General features: G+C 44.1%; 1 protein-coding gene across 3 annotated transcripts in view; it reads right to left on the reverse strand.

Annotated features, from left to right (window-relative positions):
* LOC128330458 (uncharacterized) overlaps positions 1-20,045 on the reverse strand; it is an 86,744-nt gene that overhangs the window by 22,499 nt on the left and 44,200 nt on the right. For all 3 annotated transcript variants that reach the window (XM_053263402.1, XM_053263401.1, XM_053263400.1), the window contains exons 6-9: positions 19,352-19,453; positions 17,442-17,587; positions 14,319-14,351; positions 1,352-1,390 (exon numbers count right to left, since the gene is read on the reverse strand). In XM_053263402.1, the coding sequence (XP_053119377.1) occupies positions 1,352-1,390; positions 14,319-14,351; positions 17,442-17,587; positions 19,352-19,453 (320 nt within the window). The remainder of the gene's footprint in view (positions 1-1,351; positions 1,391-14,318; positions 14,352-17,441; positions 17,588-19,351; positions 19,454-20,045) is intronic.

The raw sequence follows: 20,045 nt of genomic DNA on the forward strand, positions 1-20,045 counted from the left end.
GGCCACCCATTGTAGGATATACCACAGCTCACAACCCAGGTGGGTAAAAGACAATAGATGGGTCTACTGCTTAGGAAGCACCTGCCATAACACCCTGTGACCAAGTCCTGCTCGAGAAGAGGTGGCAAGGTCCAGTTTATAGTGCTTTGGAGAAGTGGAGGGAGACTTCCATGTAGCTGCCCTGCAAATTTGACAGATTGATAGAAAAAGCTGTCGAAGTAGCTGCCAATCTTATGGAGTGAGCCGTTACCTGAGAGGGAGGCAAGTGTTGCAGTTCATATGCTAAGAAGATGCAGGCTGTAACCCAGCTCCCTATGGTTGCTGCAGAGACCTTCTGGCCCATGGTAGAAGGTAAGAAAGACACACATTTAGCCAGGTGCAGAGCCAGCCGAGCGGCGGCCTGTGTCCAGCCCTGCTTGGCGGCCCCTTCCAATATGCCCGTGCGTGTGATGTCATGTGTACGAGGCGTGGCTTGGGCTCCATAGGAGCCCAGAGTGAACTCCCTCCTCCCATGCCCAGGCTGCTGAGCCCGGGCAAACTCTCTGCCAAGTATTTCAGGCAGCTCCAACTGCCCAATAGAACGTTTTCCCCTTCCTCTCCCTCTCTGGAGGGAGAGAAAGAGGAAGACGTCCTATTAGGCAGCAGACCCTGCCTGAAATGACGCGCCGAGAGCTCATTCGGGCTCTCGGCAGCCCAGGCCACGCCCCCTTGTCATGTGACTTTGTCGTGTGCAAGGGGGCGTGGCCTGGGCTGCCAAGAGCCCGAACGAGCTCTCAGCACGTCATTTCAGGCAGGGTCGGCTGCCTAATAGGACATTTTCCTCTTTCTCTCCCTCCAGAGAGGGAGAGGAAGGGGAAAACGTTCTATTGGGCAGTCGGAGCTGCCTGAAATACTTGTCAGAGAGTTTGCCCGGGCTCTTGGAGGCCCAGGCGTGGGAGGGGGGAGTTCGCTCTGGGCTCCTATGGAGCTCGAGCCACACAGGGCGGGGCTCTCTCAGCGGCTTTTCACCATTGGCGGCCTGGGTTCTTTGAATCCTTTTGCCCAATGGTGGCTTCGCCCCTGCATTTAGCCCTTTACTTGTAAAAGGGAATCCTTGCCGGAATCTCCTTTACAAATATACCCGTTGAGCTGGCTCGCAAGGTGGGGGCTTGGCTTGACCCGCCCTCAGACTGGCTCCCCTCAGTTCGGTTCGGTTCTGAGCTGGCTCGCACATCCCTAGGGATAACCTGCAATGGGTGACCTCTGACACCAGCAGAGAAAGGCAGGTGTGCAAAGGAGGAAGAGAAAAGGAGGTGGAAACAACTCAAAGAAAGTGGAAACAAATTAAAGGAGGAGAGTCTAGAATACTCACTCTTGCTTTTTTAGCTGCCGGAGGGTCCGTTTGGCACTGCTGCAGAGAGAAGCAGAAATTGCAGTAAGAGAGCATCACATAAGCTCCCCTCCCCACCATTTATATGCTACCAGCTAATGCTGTGGAGGAACCAGCTGTCGTGGTGCATGTCGGCACCAACAATGTTGAGAAATGCAGTTGGGAAGTCCAGGAAACAAAATTTAGGCTTCAAGGTAACATATTTAAATTACTATCAGAAATGCTACCAGTTCCATGCGCAGGACCAGTGAGACAGACAGAGCTGAGGGGTCTCAACGCGTGGATGAGACGGTGGTGCTGGGAGGAGGAGTTTAGATTTGTTAGGCACTGGGAAACATTTTGGGTACAAAAGAGACAGACTCCACTTGAACCAAGATGGAACCAGACTGCTGGTGGTTACAATAAAAAAGGTTGCAGAGCAGCTTTTAAAACGATGCCTGGAGGAATGGCCGACAGGAGCTGGGCAGTATCAGGTTCTGCAAATGTCATCCTTTAAGGTGCAAGAGTATAAAAGTTTCAGATAAACCAGAAGGGGAAAGAGTAGAACCAGGTAAAGAGCAGACAGAAGGGTGCCATGTTCCCTCTAACAGGGATCCCCATATGTTCTTGACTACAATCCCAGAATCCCCAGCTGCAATGGCTTTTGCTTGAGGATTATGGGAGTTGTTGTCAACAACGACTGGGAATCCTTGTTAGAGGGAACACTGGAAAGGTGTGCTAGCTGGTCAAAGAGATCAAATGACCATAACAGCACACACCAGGTAAGAAATTCATCGTATAGGTGCTCATATGCCAAAGCCAGAAGCCTCCAAGCCAAGATGAGCGAGATGGAGTGCTTGGTTGCTAATGAAAACATAGATATAATGGACATAACGGAAACATGGTGGAACAATGAAAACCAGTGGAACACTGTTATTCTTGGATATAAACTCTATAGAAAAGACAAGGAGGGGAGGATTGGGGGTGAAATAGCACTGTATGTTAAAGAAGGGATAGACTTAAACAAGCTAGAAAACCTAGGAAGACTGGAGTCCTCCACATAAACTCTGTAGGTGACAATACAAAGTCTGAAAGGAAATGTGTTAGTAGGAGCGTGCTTTTGCCCTCCTGATCAAAACATTGACAGTGACTGGGAGTTGCAGAAGGAAATTATGGAGGCGGCAAAGAGAGACAGAGCTGTAATAATGGGTGACTTCAATTACCCACACACAGATTAGGTAAATTCACATTCCAGTAATGACAAAGAGGCCAAATTTCTAGATACACTGAACAACTGTGCCCTAGAACAGCTGGTCATGGAACCAACCAGAGAGAAGGCGACCTTGGACTTAATCCTCAGCAGTGCCATTAGGGAACAGCAGAGGCGCTCTTACCCCTGGTCTCTGGGGCCAAAGTCCAGGGCCTCCACAGCCCCTGGGGGCCTCCAAATCCTCTTTAGTCTGTACCAGGTGGTGTGGTCACCCAGCTGAACATGATGATGCTTAATTTTTAGGGGAGGGGGGCCTCCAAAGGCATTTAGGTCCAGGCTCCAAAATTACCTAGGTGCACCACTGGGGAACAGTGACCACAGTGTGATCAAATTCAGAATATATGTGAGGAGAGAATCATTAAGGAAGTCTAACACATAAGAACATAAGCACAGCCCTACTGGATCAGGCCCAAGGCCCATCTAGTCCAGCATCCTGTTTCACACAGTGGCCCACCAGATGCCGCCGGAAGCCACAGACAGGAGTTGAGGGCGTGCCCTCTCTCCTGCCATTACTCTCCTGCAACTGGTACTCAAAGGCATCCTGCCTTTGAGGATGGAGGTGGCCCACAGCCCTCCGAGTAGTAGCCATTGATAGACCTCTCCTCCATGAAGTCATCCAAACCCCTCTTAAAGCCATCCAGGTTGTTGGCTGTCACCACATCCTGTGGCAGAGAGTTCCACAAGTGGATCACGCGTTGTGTGAAAAAGTACTTCTGTTTGTTGGTCCTAGACCTCCTGGCAATCAATTTCATGGAGTGACCCCTGGTTCGAGTGTTGTGTGAGAGGGAAAAGAATTTCTCTCTCTCCACTTTCTCCACACCATGCATGATTTTATAGACCTCCTCGCAGTTGTCTTTTTTCTAAACTAAAAAGCCCCAGGTGTTGTAGCCTTGCCTCATAAGAAAGGTGCTCTAGGCCCCTGATCATCTTGGTTGCCCTCTTCTGTACCTTCTCCAGTTCAACAATGTCCTTTTTAAGATGTGGTGACCAGAATTGTACGCAGTACTCCAAGTGTGGTCGCACCATAGTTTTGTATAAGGGCATTATAATGTTAGACGTTTTATTTTCAATCCCCTTCCTAATGATCCCTAGCATGGAATTGGCCTTTTTAACAGCTGCCACACATTGAGTCGACACTTTCAATGAGCTGTCCGCCACGACCCCAAGATCCCTCTCCTGGTCCGTCACCGACAGCTCGGATCCCATCAGCATATACTTGAAGTTGGGGTTTTTCGTCCCAATGTGCATCACTTTACACTTGCTAACATTGAACCGCATTTGCCATTTTGTCGCCCACTCCCACAGTTTGGAGATATCCTTTTGGAGCTGCTCACAATCAGTTTTGGATTTCACTACTCGGAAGAGTTTGGTATCATCTGCAAATTTGGCCACATCGCTGCTTACTCCTGCTTCTAGATCATTTATGAATAAATTAAAAAGCACCGGTCCCAGTACAGATCCCTGGGGGACCCCACTTCTTACTTCCCTCCATTGTGAAAACTCTCCATTTATACCTACCCTCTGTTTCCTGTCTTTCAACCAGTTAGCAATCCACACATGTACTTGTCCCCTTATCCCATGACTGCTAAGTTTCCTCAGGAGTCTTTGATGAGGAACTTTGTCAAAAGCTTTTTGGAAGTCCAGGTAGACTATGTCAACTGGATCACCTTGATCCACACACTCGTTGACACTCTCAAAGAAGTCCAAAAGGTTGGTGAGGCAAGACTTATCTTTGCGGAAGCCATGCCGGCTCACTCCCAGCAGGGCCTGTTCTTCTAGGTGCTTTACAATTTTATCCTTGAGGATGCTTTCCATCAATTTGCCTGGAACGTACGTTAGGCTAACCGGCCTGTAATTTCCCGGATCACCCCTGGATCCCTTTTTGAAAATTGGTGTTACATTTGCTACTCTCCAGTCCTCTGATACAGAGCCCGATTTCAGGGATAAGACACTTTGAACTTCAGAAGAGGAAACTTCTCTAAAATGAGGAGTTTGGTGAAAAGAAAATTGAAAAGGGAAATCAAAAGAGTCACTTCACCCCAGAATACATGGAGTTTATTTAAACCACAATAATAGAAGGTCATCTTATTATTTATTATTTACCTGTGTAAACCCCTTTGGAAACTTTTGTTGAAAAGTGGTATATAAATATATAAATATAAATATATAAAATTAGAATGTATACCAAAAAGGAGGAAAGATACCACCTAGTCCAGAAGAATCACAGCATGGCTAACAAATAGTCAAGGAAACTATAAAGGGGAGGAAATTTCCGAGGGTATTGACTGAGAGGCCAAATTTCTGAACATGCTAAATGACTGTGCCTTAGAACAGTTGGTCATGGGACCAACCAGAGAGAAGGCGACCTTGGACAAAATCCTGAGTGATTCCCAGGACCTGGTGCGAGATGTCAGAGTTGTAGAACCAATGGGGGATACTGACCAGTTCAGCTTACATGTGTACATAGATGCGCTGGACTTCAGAAAAGGAAACTTTTCAAAAATGAGGGGACTGGTAAACAAGAAGCTGAAACGGAAATCCAGATGGGTCAAATCACTCCAGAAAGCATTGAAATTATTCATAACCACAGTAATAAAAGCTCAGTTGGAATTAATTAATTTATTATTATTATTATTATTTCTTGTTTACACAGTCAGACAGGTGTTATTGACTGGTTTGTTTTATCCAGACATCGAGTCCTTCCCAAGGACCTGGGATGGCTGAATTTTATTATCAATGTTGTTGCTGTTATGATAGATATCGTCGCAGAATATAGGCTGTTCCCAGTAAAGTTGCTTTTTGTAATTGGCTGATGGTGATTTCTGTGGCCCCTATGGTGTTGAGGTGCTCTTCAAGGTCTTTTGGGACTGCACCCAGGGCGCCAATGACCACTGGGATTATTTTGGTCTTTTTCTGCCACAGCCTTTCAATTTCAATTTATAGATCTTTGTATTTGGTGATTTTTTTCTATTTCTTTTTCTTCTATTCTGCTATCCCCTGGTATTGCTATGTTGATTATTTTGACTTGTTTTTCTTTCTTCTTGACTACAGTTATATCTGGTGTATTGTGTGGCAGTCAGATGTTTGTTTGTAGTCGGAAGTCCCATAATATTTTTGCATCTTCATTTTCTACAACCTTTTCAATTTTATGGTCCCACCAATTCTTGGCTACAGGTAGCTTGTATTTTTTGCAGATGTTCCTGTGTATCATCCCTGCTACCTGGTCATGCCTTTGTTTGTAGTCAGTCTGTGCGATCTTTTTATAACAGCTGATTAGGTGGTCCACTGTTTCATCTGCTTCTTTACAAAGGCGGCACTTGCTGTTTGTTGTGGATTTTTTGAATTTTGCTCTTATTGCATTTGTTCTTAGTGTCTGTTCTTGTGCAGCCAGTATTAAACCCTCTGTTTCTTTCTTCAAGTTGCCATTCTTAAGCCATTGCCAGGTCTTGGTGATGTCTGATTTTCCACTTATATTGTGCAAATATTTACCATGCAGTGGCTTATTTTTCCATTTTTCTGCTCGGTTCTTGACTTGTTCTTTCTTGTAGGCCTGCTTTCTTTCATTGGTGTTGAATAGTTTCTCGTTATTGACCATTTTAAGGGCATCTTCTTAACTGTCCTTGATATATTCTTCAAGACCTCTTTTCTCTTCCTCTACTGTTTGATGGACTTGTAGCATTCCTCTTCCACCTGAGCTGCGAGGGAGGTATAGCCTATCTACATCACTGCAGGGGTGCAGAGCATGATTGATGGTCATGATTTTCCTGGTCTTACAATCTAGCGTCTCTAGCTCTGCCTGGGTCCAGTCTATTATTCATGCAGTGTATCTGATAACAGGTATAGCCCAGGTGTTTATGGCTTGTATGGTGTTCCCGCCATTGAGTTTGGACTTTAGGATTTTTCTAACTCTCCTGATGTATTCACTTCCTATTTTTCTTTTAACTTCAGTATGTGCAATGTTATCAGCCCAAGTACAGTATTTGTAATGTTCTTTCTCTTCCAGGTTCTTGGTGTTGCTTCCATTGGGCAGTTCTATTCCTTCTATTTTTGTTATTTTTCCTCTGTTCATTATTAATGCAGCACACTTGTCTAGTCCAAACTCCACTGCTATATCACTACTGAATATACGGACAGTGTTTAGCAGTGATTCGATTTCTGGCTGGGACTTTCCATACAATTTCAGATTGTTCATTTACAGCAAATGGTTTATTTTACTTGATGTTTTAGACGTTTGGTATCCGAGGCCTGTTTTGTTTAGTATTTGTGAAAGTGGAGTCATGGCGATTACAAACAGAGGGGATAGTGAGTCCCCTTGGAAAATACCTCTTCTAATGCTAACTTGTCCAAGTGTCTCGCTATTGATTAACTGTTTACTCCACATGCTCATTACTTTTTAAAATAAATATCTGAATGTTTTTGCTGACACCAGTTGTTTCTAAACATTTTAGTATCCATGTGTGAGGCAATGAATCGAAGGCTTTCTTGTAGTCAATCCATGCAACACTTAGATTGGTTTTTCTTCTCTTGCAATTTTCTAAAATCATTCTGTCAATCAGCAGCTGGTCTTTTGTGCCTCTGGTGTTCGGGCAATTTCCTTTCTGTTCAACTGGAAGCTTTTTGTTAGTTAATAAGTGTTGCATTACTTCATCTGCTATTATTCCAGTTAATAATTTGAACATGGTTGGCAGGCAGGTTATCGGTCTATAATTACTTGGAACTGCACCTTTTGCTGGGTCTTTCATGATGAGATGAGTTTTCCCAGTTGTTAGCCATTGTTCAATATCACCTCCTTGCAAAATGTGATTGAACTGTTTTGATAGTTGTTTATTAAGGCTTGTTAGGTGTTTAAGCCAAAAGCCATGCAGTTCATCGTCGCCTGGTGCAGTCTAGTTTTTAATTTTCTTTGCTCTTTCACTTATTAAATCTGGTGTTATTATTAGATCTTGCATTTGTTGGTTACATTTTTTGACTTCCTTCATCCAGCCTGCTTTTTTATTATAATCTATTGGATTGTCCCATAATTCCCGCCAGAATTGCACTGTTTCTTCTTTATTTGGTGTTTCTATGTTTCTTGCAGTTTCTCCTTCTATGCTTTGGTAGAAACATCTCTGATTCGACTGGAATTGGAGATTCTGCCTGTGTTGTGTAATTCTGGCTTCGTATCTGCTAATCTTCTTTGACACTGCTGTTATTTGCTGCTTTATTATTTCCAAGACTTCTCTAATTTTCCTTGAATCTAGGTGGTATTTTTGGATCAGATACTGTGGTGTTTTCATTCTTCAGCTTCTTGTCTTTCATATCTTTCAATTTACTAGCATCTGATTAAGCCTGGCGATTTTATTTTCTAATCTAATCTTCCATTTAGGTGATGTACTACTTTATATTTTTACAGGTCCACTGATCTTATATCCGAGCTCTTGTGTTGTTATTGTTGCTGCACTGTACATTAGTTGGTTTGTTTCTTGCAAATTATTGGTTGTTATTTCTGCAAGTGCAGCATTTATATCTTTTAATGCCTGAGCAAGTTGTTTTTTGGCAACTGTTTTTAGAGCTGGAAGTCGAACCCTGATGGTTGTTTGGTTCATGTGCTCAGTTACTTTTTGCTTTAGTTCTTGTTGCTTTTCTGTTAAATAGCATTCGGCTTTTGAGGTGAAGACAAAAGGCAGGTTGCCTGGTTTTGATTTTGAAACAGTTCAGCAACAGTGGCATCCTCTATTTCCAACACCTCCTCCATCAGTGCCTGAGCAACTTCTTAAGTTGGTGGTAATTCTTCTTCCATATCTTGAGCCTGTGTTGCTCTTTGCAGTTCTTTCAGCTCAACTTCTGTGAATACTTTATTTCTTATTATGAATCTTCTCTGGTCTGCTAGCCTTTGTTCTGTTATTTCTGTATTTGGATGTTTCTCTTTCCAAATTTGGTACATTCTTTTTAAATAACCTCTTCTAGTTGGACTAGACTTGTAATTGCAGCTCATTATTTCCTTGTTGGCATTTTTCGTATATTTTTTCCGGTTAAGTGACGTTTCTTCCAGTAACCTTGCAGTCTCCAGCCCTGGTTGCTCAACTGAAGATTCTGAGTCCTGTAGCCCACTTGCCATCAGATGTCCAGGGACTCCAGCACCTGGTGCGACAACCGATCCGGTATAGATTTATTAGTTACTGTACGTCTCACCATATTGTTGATGGGAGAGGCACTCTTCGTCTGGCTCCTCTGGTGAGACCTGTCCAGTATGGTTGGACCTTTGGCATAGTTTTCACATTCCTCAGAGCACGCAAGCCCCACAACCACGCCAAGGTAGTGCCTCACTGGCACTACCAGTGAGTTTTATTTATTTATTTATTTATTACATTTCTGTACTGCCATATCCACCGAAAGGCTCTGGCCGGTAAATGTATACCAAGTAGGAGGAAACGTAGCACTAAGTTCAGGAGGACGTCAGTGTGGCTAACGTTGAATCAGGAAAGCTATAAAAGGGAGAAAGACTTCCTTCAGAAAATGAAAGTCCTGCCCAAATGAAGAGAACAGAAAGGAGCATGAACTCTGGCAAAAGAAATTCAAGGAGACAATAATGTATGCAAAAAGAGACTTTGAGGAGCATATAGTTGAAGTCCAGTAACATCTGGGGACCCACACGCTGAGAAACCCTGGTTTAGACCATCCTGCCCCGTCACATCCCCCATCAAGTGTCAAGTGGAATAACAAAAACTTTCTTTAAATAGATCAGAAGCAGAAAACTTGCCAGGGAGGTGGTTGAACCCTTAGAGCAGGGGTATCAAACTGCAGCCCTCCAGCTGTTTTTGGCCTACAACTCCCATCATCCCCAGTCACAATAGCCAATAGTCAGGGATGATGGGAGTTGTAGGCCAAAAACAGCTGGAGGGCCGGAGTTTGACACCCCTGCCTGAGAGCAAGAAAGGGATTATTAAGGAAAATAAGGAGATTGCAGAATAGCTGGATAAGTTCTTTGCATCTTTCTTCACAGAGGAGGATACTGACCATATGCCCACTCTAGAGCAGAGCTTTTCAGATTGGGAGGCTGAAGCAGAGGCGTAACTATAGGGGGGGCAGGGGGGGCACGTGCCCCGGGCGCCATCTTTTCTGGTCACGTGGGGGGCGCCGCCATGACAAAAAAAAATTAAAAAAAAATTTTTTTTGTTAATACAAATGTTTCCTGCTCAGTGCAGCAGCGCTGCAGCAGTCAAGGGAGCGCGTCGGCGCCCCCTCCCCCATGAGCGGTCCCTTCCGCGCCGCCCGCACACACCCCCCCCATTGCTTTGCTGGCGCCTGGCAGCCAGTCAGTGGCCTGGCTTGGTGGCGGCGGCGGGCGCTTGTGAGGAAAAACCTAAGTATAATGTAGTATGTTGGGGGGATGGGGGGTGCCATTTCAGTGCTTGCCCCGGGCGCTGTTTTCCCTAGTTACGCCTCTGGGCTGAAGAACTGGGCCAATTTGAGGTGACGGGGCAGGATGTTCTAAACCAGAGTTTCTCAACGTGTGGGTCCCCAGATGATATTGGACTTCAACTCCCATAATCCCCAGCCCCAGTGGCATTTGTTTGGGAATTATGGGAGTTGAAGTCCAATTACATCTGGGGACCCACACATTGAGAAACCCTGTTCTAAACTGTCTTGAAAAAAAACAAAACATTTTTTTGGTTAAAAATTAACAAATCGCCAGGGCCAGATGGTGTCCACTCAAGAGTTCTGAAGGAAATTCAAATATGAAATTGCTGCTATCCTAGCAAAAATATGTAACTTGTCCCTAAAATCAGGCTCTGAACCAAAGGACTGGAAAGTAGCTAATGTAATTCCGATTTTCAAAAGGGATCCAGGGGGGATCCAGGAAATTACAGGATAGTTAGCTTAACTTCGGTGCTGGGTAAATTGATGGAAAACATACTTAAGGACAAAATTGTTAAACATATAGAAGAACAGGCCCTGCTGGGGGAGAACCAGCATGGCTTCTGCAAGGGCAGGTCTTGCCTCACTAACCTTTTGGAGTTCTTTGACAGTGTCAACAGGCAAGTGGATAAAATGATCCAGTTGACATAGTATACTTCCAAAAAGCTTTTTACAAAGTTCCCCACCAAAGGCTCTTGAGTAACTTAGCAGTCATGGGATAAGTGGACAGGTTTATATGTGGATTGATAACTGGTTGAAGGACAGGAAACATTGGGTAGGAATAAATGGACAGTTTTGACAATGGAGGGAAGTAAGAAGCAGGATCTCCCAAGGACCAGTCCTCTTTAACTTGGTAATAAATGATCTAGAAGTTGAGATAATCAGAGAAGTGGCAGAACTGGCAGATTACATTAAACTATTTCAGATAGTGAAATCCAGAACAAATTGTGCATAGCTCCAAAAGGATCTTTCCAAACTGGGGGAGTGGACGAAAAAATGGCAAATGTGGTTCAATGTAAGCAAGTATAAAGTGATGCATACTGAGGCAAAAAACCCCAATGTCATATATACTCTGAGGGGGTCTGAGCTGTCAGTGATTGACCAGAAAAGAGATCTTGGGGTCATGGTGGGCAGCTAGTAGAAAGTGTCAACTCAGGGCATGGCAGTTATGAAAAAGGCAAATTCCATGCTAGGGATCATTAGGAAGGATGTTGAAAATAAAAATGCTATTATTATAATGCCCTTATACAAATCAATGGTGTTGCTGCATTTGGAGTACTGCTTGCAGTTTTGCTCACTGTATCTTCAGAAGGACATTGTAGAACTGGAAAAAGGCAAGTAAGATTATCAGTGGTCTGGAGTACTTTTTTTATGAGGCAAGGCTACAGCATTTGGGGCTTTTTAGTATGGAAAAGAGGAGACTAGTGGACAGAGAGAAAATTTTCTCCCTCATCACAACACTAGAACCAGGGATCATCCCATGAAACTGAAGGCTGGGAAATTTAGGACCAATAAAAGGAAGTGCTCGTTCACACAGTGCATAATTAATCTATGAAATTCTTTGCCACAGGTGATGCCCACTAGCTTGGATGGCTTTAAAACGGCTTAGACAAATTCATGGAGGACAGGTCTATCAATGGTTACTAGTCTGGTGGCTGTGGGCCACCTTCAACCTCAGAGGCAAGATGCCTCTATATACCAGTTGCAGGCAGAGGCACTCTTACCCCTGGACCTCCGGACCAAAGTCCAGGGCCTCCACACCCCCTGGGGAGCCCCAAATCCTTTTGAATCTACCTCAGGTGGTGTGGCCGTGTTAAAAATGTGTTAAAAATACTGGGTGGGTGGGTGAGGGTAGGCCTCCAAAAGCCTTTAGGTCCAGGCTCCAAAATTACCTAGGTGCATCTCTGGTCGCAGGGGAGCAACAGCAGGAGAGAGGGCATGCCCTCAGCTTTTGGCTGTGGGCTTCCCAGAGGCATCTGGTGGTCCACTGTGGGAAACAGGATGCTGGACTAGATAGGCCTTGGGCCTGATCCAGCAAGGCTGTTCTTACGTACCCAAAGCAACATGCTTGGGGTTCCCATGTAAAGAGCAACAGCAAGAGAAAGTGTATGCCCTCACTTCTTGCCTGTGGGCTTCTCAGAGGCATCTGGTGGGCTACCATGTGAAACAGAATGCTACACTAGATTGCCCTTTGGCCTGATCCAGTAGGGCTGTTCTTATGTTCTTCAGTGGTATGAGAGCAATCACAGGACAGTAGCAAATATAGCCTAACATAAAGCATAATAGTAGAGAAGCATATTATAAGTCAGGGGTTTCCCACCTTTTAAAACAAGGGTTCTGCTTCTGTAACAAACCTTCAGCTTAGGTACCCCAAAGAGCATGTTTATCCATTGTGTGCACACACACAGTCTCAAATTTAGCACTCCATGACTATTTTAAAGCTGTGATGATGTATCTGGAAGTATTCAGACACTGGACTAACTTTGAGACTTTGGAGAATGATAACAAATAAACAAAGGGTTAATTTATTTAGCCTCTGCCTTATTCACTACTGTCTTCCAAGGGCTAGGCAAAATTTACATATAAAGGTCGCTCAAACGGCCTATCTTCTCACAGCTGGGGAGGGCTGGCAGTAGGGGTATGCACAAAACTGATTTGCCTGGTTCAGTCTGAGTCTGAACCAGACTTGAACCGAACTGGGCATGTTTGGTTTTGTGCCCCCACCCCCTCGCCAACTTGGTTTTGAGCCAATTTGAGGGTTCTAAAGGGTGTTTTTTTTTAAAAAAAAAATTAAACACTCACTGCTAGGTTCTGCAGCCTCATCGGGTGCTGCTGTGGCCGTTGGAGTGGGGAGACTCCCCCATTTCCCTCTCCCCCTGCCATCCTCCCCCCAGTCTTCTAAGGGCCATTTCAGCCCATTTTTGGTCATGACCCAGCCACGCAAATGGCCAGAGTGTATGATTGATGGTCTCCAAAATGGCCGCCGCCACCCCCACAGGAGAAAGTGCCGGAACTGTCCGAAAATAGTCCAAAACGGCCCTTAGAAGACTGGGGGGAGACAAGGGGGAAGAGGGAAATGGTAAAGACCTCCCCCCTCTTAGCTAGCTGGCACCCCCGAGGGTGCCGGACCCAGCAGTGAGATTTAAAAAATAAATAAAACTAGAACCCCCAAACTGGCCTCAAGAGGGCTCAGGAGGGTTGGCTTGAGCACAAGCTGAACCATGCCCGATCCAGCTTGAGGGCTTGCCCTCAAGATTGGTTTGATGGTGAACCGGCGTGACCTCAAGCCATTTCGCACATCACCAGCTGGTGGGGAGGCAGGCTCCAACCTGCCTCCCCACAGACAATCACTGGTTTTTCAAAGTTCCTCCATGGCATATGAGTGGCACTGCAGCACACAGAGTCAGAGAAGCCAAGCGCTCTTGATGCCCGGCTCTGTGCACGCTTGGACTGATGTGTGCACACAACCAGGAAGTGGGGTCTGCTGATGCCCTTCTATTCCACTATCAGCCCAGTTAAAAAAAAACCCCAGGCTACCTGTTCACAGAGCTCTAAGATCGGGACCAATCCCAGCACTTCTCATGACCGACTCTATCCAGTTAGGGTTCCCCTAGCCTGTGTAGAGCTGGTCATGAGGACAACTTTATAGTATTACATATTTGTCTAGTCAAGACTATTCTCAGGGAGTTTACTGGAGCTGTTAATGTGGGGAAAACGTCATCTGTCTATAAAGATAATTTCCTTTATCGTCTACCTTTTGAGCATCCAAAAACATCACAACAGGAGTTAGATTATAATTTTTTGCTAATATTCTTACATTATCTAATTGATCCTCTGCTGCATATCTTTACTTATTTTATATAATGTAGCAGCTGAGATTGTTATTAATACTTTATAATCTGCCTCTAAGAGTGAAATTAATGTGTATTCTTTCATAACAGCCTAAGGTGTAAGGACAAACATAATAGTTGCCTCCTTCCATGCTTCAGTTATTTTAATTTCAGAAAAGCAGAAAAGCATATAGCCAAATCTGGTGCCAAGATATTTATAGTTAATAACAATATTTGAGTGTAAATCCAAGCTACTGCCATGCTCAGATCGGTCTCAGACAAATTGTAGAGGTGGAAATGATAGATGTGGTCGCTTGGACTGAGAAGGAGGCAAAACCAGGATGCAGAAGGGGGCAGGGCAGGGAGACATGAAAAAGAGTAGGTATGCAGTGATGGAAGAAGTTAAAAGAAGGCAGAGATCTTCCTTTTAAGCAGAAGGGTCAAAGCAGGTGGGAGAATTTGGAATACTCACCCACGTTTTCTCAAGGGAGCCCGCTGAACAGTGCTGTAGAGATAGCAGAGATGGTGGTAAATAAACATCCACCAACCCAAGCACGGGTATATACTACCTAAAAAATAATGCTTGCTGCCATTCTGTGGTTATTCCCCTAGTGACATTAGCTACTTCTGCAATATGCTTAGGGAGGATTATGGATTGCATATCATGTTGCTGATGCATAGGGGTGTATTACTAGTGGGATCTGTGTAACTTTGCAATCTGCCCTAATCATGTGGGTAGAAGTTGAAAGCATTAACAAAAGTGTGTGAGAGCAATAATGGTGCAGCACCAACCATGCTGCTCCAAGTAAAGGATACACAGAGCTTCCAAGGTTGTAGGCATGGCTGATGATGAATGATAAAGCTAATCTGATTGGTAACTAAATAGAGGGGGAAGACATGTTGGCTGACATCCAGACTAAATTAATCACAAGTGGTCCCACTGAAATTAATGGGACAAGTTAGTCATGAGTAACTTCTCCGGTTAATTTCAATGGGACTGGTTCATGAGTAATTTAGTCTGGTTTAGGGATGTGCACGAATTGATTTTTGTGATTCAATTTCAGGTCAAATTGAATCAGCCAGATTCAATTCAAACTTGAATCTGGTCAGATTCAATTTGAGTTAGATTACATTTGATTTGGATTTGAATTGATTCAACCCACTTTTAAAGGTCCAGGGGGGCACCAAACTGGGGTGTTGGGTAGGTCTGCATGGGTGCCACCTACCACCCAAATGTCAAGGCGGTAGGGCACTTGGTTGATTTTTTATTATTCTTTTAGTTTTTACTTATTTTCTGTATTTCTGCCATAGGGGACAATGGGAATTTGAAGCAGCCCTATCCCTAACCCTAACATGGATCCCCAGCTTTAATTAAAAACAAACAAACAACTAAGCTCTAACCCTTATAGAAGTGGAGTTATGGAGCAAAATGTGCAGTCACTGTATTTGAAATGTTCAGATCCTTTGGTGTTTAATAACCTTACCTCATAATGAATTCCTATGATGATTCATTACACACCACAGAGTCTAAACACCTCAAAAATTCCTAAAGATCTGTAAAGGTCTCTGGTTAGATCCAGCAACTCAAGTTCTGCAAAGGCTATCTAAGTTTGCTAAATCTGAGGAAAGGACTTGGCAGTAAAAAATTCATCTCTCTGCCCATGTTAAATGTCTAACAAAGGAATCTAGCAGTGTTAGCAAAGTGTTTTGCTTTGACCTCTAGAGCAGAAGAAGATACTGAAGATCAAATTGGAAGGGAGGGTGGAACATCAGGACTAAACTTCGATGTGTTCTCAGCAGCAATGGCCCATACGGGCAGGGCAAGGCAGGGTGATGGTGGTAGAAAATGAGACACAAGTGCGGCTCATTTCCACTCTCCTTCTCCACTTCTCCTTCTACTCTCCCCACCCCGGCTGGCTTGCTCTGCCTTGTTTCACCTGGAGCTGAAAGCCCCACATGGGACAGCAAGGTACTGTTCAGATAGCAAGTGGAATTATTCAGGTTTTATCTTTACAGATGGAGCTTAACTCAAAGTGTCTGTATCCAAAAACAGTTACATTTTCTACAATGTTTTCCTGGAATACTCTGTCATTCTGCAGAGTATGATTCTGATATGTGGAGAGAGACACCACGGATAAATAGGATCCAGATGAGATGGAGGTGTGGCTTTGCTGAGTGTCTATTGACATTACAGCACTCTGGGCAGACTTGTTTCTTGTACCCTGGAGTCAACTTCAATTCATTCATTTCTATGTTTTCCCTTTAATTTAAAAAATTCTTCCATCCTGAAAAGCCTGAGTCATTTAAAAAAAATAATTGCCGTGGATTTTGCACAAGGCTGCTACGTGTCTATATAGCCAGATATAAGGTTGTTGTTGTTTTTAACATAGAAGTCAATGGAGAATTAAGGGGTGGGGGGTGTAAGTTAGGAAGGGCTAGCCATGGAGCTCTGAAACCAGGCACAGTTGTAGCACAGGATAGCGGAACTCTGTGTATTAAATTTGAAGCCAATGGGTCAATTGTTTTTAATTTTTAAAAAATTAGACAGGGAGGGTTCTTTACTTAAAAAAAAATAATTCCCTGTCGATCTTGCGCAAGCTTGCCACCTGGTTTCTGGTTGCAGTCTTGTACAAGATCAATGGGGAAACAAACAAAAAACAAAAAAGTGAAATACCCTCCCTGTCTAAAAGAATGATTAAACATCAAACCATTCACCAATCAGCTCCAAATTTTGTGCACAGAGTTCCACTATCCTGTGCTACAACTGTGCCTGGTTTTAGAGCTCCAAGACCAGCCCTTCTCAGCTTACTCCCCCCCAATTTTCCATTGACCTCTATGTTAAAAACAACAACAACCTTGTAGCTGCCTATAGAGACAGGAGGCAGCCTTGCACAAGACCCACAACAATTTGTTTAAACGTCAAATGTTTACGGTTGTTTTTTTTAATAGCAAAGGTTTAAAAGAATGTAGGGTCTCCACCATACATGCACATATCCCTGCTTCTTCTCTACCTGTGCACTTGAATAGGAAGGAGGAGGCAAGATGTCCACCTCCTCTGCAACCCCATTTGCCAAAAATGGACCAGAAGGACAGCAGGGAGAGCATGCAGTATGAACAATCCCTGCCTGAAAAAAACCTAAGGAACCATAGCCAAACTTCATAAGATATAAGAATATGCATGGCCCAATTTTTACTCTGAATTATGCCTGAAAATGTTTATTTCCGCTTTGACTTCTCACATCCTAAGTCGTCATATGTTAGACCACATCCTCCCGCACTAAACCTGGCAGTCTGGAAAGACTCCTGCAACCGTGTTAACCCCAGGCATGCAGGCTGGTTATGCACCCGATTCCCCAACTAGGTGAATAACCAGACTGTGCACCGGGGTTTACACCATGGTGGGCAAAACAAAACAGAGCAAGGTGGCCAGGGTGGGGAGAAGAGAGCAGGAATGAGCCACACCTGCAGCTTGTTTATTATCTTCCTCTTGTATAAATATACAGCAGATAATGGAAGAGAATTTAACAGACAGGCAGATGGAAGGAGAGGCAAGTTAAGACAGAGAGGCTTGCATTACAGCATAAAGGATTCCTACCTGCCATGCTGGCAGACACTCTCTCTCTGCAAACTGGAAGATATGGTCTTGCCTGAAGAGCTCTTAGTGATCTTATTCCTGCTTTTTTTCAGTTTAGCCAAAGAAGGAGGTGGTTTCTTCATCAGCCTCTCAAAAGATGGGGAAATCTGGTGGTGGAGATATAATGAGCTAGAATTATCCAGCACTTGGCCTTTGGAAATCTCAGTTAAATTGTGAAATTGAAGGCTGTATTTGCACATAACATGGTACCATGGGTCCAATGGACCATCGGTTCCATTCCCCCCATCCCGCCCTCCTGTCCGCATTCGGACGTAATGGGCAGGAGGCTCTCCGCAGTCAGAGAGAATGCAGAAAGGAGGGAGAACTAATTGTGTGGACTTCCCTCTTACATGAAGGACAGCCCACACAGCCAATCACAGCCAGAGAAAGGGAGGAGCTTCCTCCCTCAGCTTCAGTTCCAGCTCTGTCTACTATCTGGACATAACGCTGCCAGATTACAATCTCAGGTAAGAGTGGCAGAACCCACTACAAACCAAAGGTTCAAATTGGAGTTTGGGGAGGGAAACCTTGGGTCGCTTTTGGGTCTGAACCGCAGTTACACATGTTTGGATATACACAAATTTCAACCACAGGGCCCTTCAGCTCCAAGTTGCCATTACGTGCAAATGGGACCGAAAGCTTGGAGATAAGCTTTCCAAAACTGGCACCTTTGCAGATGTAAAATCTTATCAAAACACCCACTCAAGTTGTTATGCTTCTAGTTGAACAAATACTGTACAAGAATGGACTATTCTAAATGTGAGCTTGTCCACATCATATCAAGAAGAAGCCATCTACAATAGAATTGATGGTAGTAAGAGAACTGAGACATTAAATAAATAATAGGCCCTGTGATTGGCTAATTGTATCATGCAAATACACTTTGTCATCAAAAATGTGTAATGGAGAATAGTTGTTGAGACTTGGAGAGTGAACCTCCTTCCTCCTGGAACAAAAAAAAAATTATGTTGTTGTGCCTCTTTGACATAAACAAAGCCTGAGCCTTAGGGCCAAACCTGACCTGATGTTAATCATGTCAGGTTTTTTGTTTTTTTGTTTTAATGTTAATAGCAACTGTAGGAGCCTCAGTGTAGCTCAGGGCTGTAGTAGGGGCAAAGGGTTAAAGGCTCTTCATGCCATGATCCTTCCTGATACAGATCAGACCATTCTTCAATTGCTATTTATGTAATTTTTTTTAAAAACACACATGTAGGGACATGATTAATGTCACATTGAATCTGGCCCTTATTTCTACTACTTCTTATTTGCCCCACTTTCGGCTTGCAAAAGATAGAGGGCAAAGACAGGCAAGACAAGTAAACGATATACAGTCCCAAGATACTCTAGCATTTCATGGAGAAAGAGATGGAGAGATCTAGTAATTCTTAGGATACAATGAATATTTATATAGTGCTTTTCAAAAAAAAAGTCCCCAAAGCAGTTTACATATTTGTTAATTAAGTAATTGATTGATTGATTGATTGAAATGGCTCCCTTTTCCCCAAAGGGCTTACAATCGTAAAAAGAAACATAAGATAGACACCAGCAACAGCCACTGGAGGGATCCTTGCTGGGGATGGATAGGGCCAGTTGCTCCCCACACACCCATCCCTCGATAAAGAGAATCACCACTTCTAAAAAGTGCCTCTTTGCTCAGTTAGCAGAATACCCAGCCTCAGTCCTCCAGAGGACACAAGATGGGAGGCAACTCCTCGGTCAGGAGGGCTGTACTAGTCACATGGTTTCACCTGTGATCAGAGTGAAACTGCTGGAGATGAGATGAGATGAGGGTAACTTGAAGTGAATATAGTTCGAACCAGAAGCACTCCTAGGAAGAGGTCCATTTTATTTGTGGACGTCGCAGCTCTTACCTGTGTTGCACTTTCAGTGGTTGGTGATTTTGCCAGTGGTTTGGGGGTGTGGCTTCTCTGAGGGGGTGCCCTTGTACTCCCTGGCAGCCTCAATGGGAATATCTAGAATGGAAAAAAGGAAAGCTTTTCCCACATCCCCCAAAACTGCCTGCTTTCCAATATGCTTGATCCAAAGAGCAGAAACATCTGCAGAGCATCTGGGTCACCAGTGGAAAGGTCATAGACAGAACTGGAATAAATTCCACTCAAGCAGTTAAAATAATAATAATAATAACAAGAGTATAAATCACAATTAGAAACAACCAAGCAGCAGTTTAAATAAAGTGGTGTGTTGATGCCTCACACCAGCTCTTCATTCAAGAGTAGAAATGGAACAAATTCAGCTGAAATGTACAACATGACTTCAAATGCAATGCCATATTTTTGTTCTTCATCTATCACTGAATATATAATGATCAACATGACATGTACTCCAGTGTTGGAATTTCTGAACCACCAGTGCTGCTGCACATGTCAAAGATGAGGCAGCCAAGTGGGTGTTGCGGAAGTGGGCAACTGCACAGCTACTTAAAACAGCACACTGGCATTTGCTACTTCCATTGTTTTCAATGGAAGTCATGCTGCGGAATAGTCCGCATGCTAATTGAACAACTGCCTGTTTCCACAACGCCCCTGGGGCTGCCTGTTGGGTTGG

This window comes from Hemicordylus capensis, chromosome 6 (genome assembly GCF_027244095.1).
Source record: "Hemicordylus capensis ecotype Gifberg chromosome 6, rHemCap1.1.pri, whole genome shotgun sequence".
NCBI lineage: Eukaryota > Metazoa > Chordata > Lepidosauria > Squamata > Cordylidae > Hemicordylus > Hemicordylus capensis.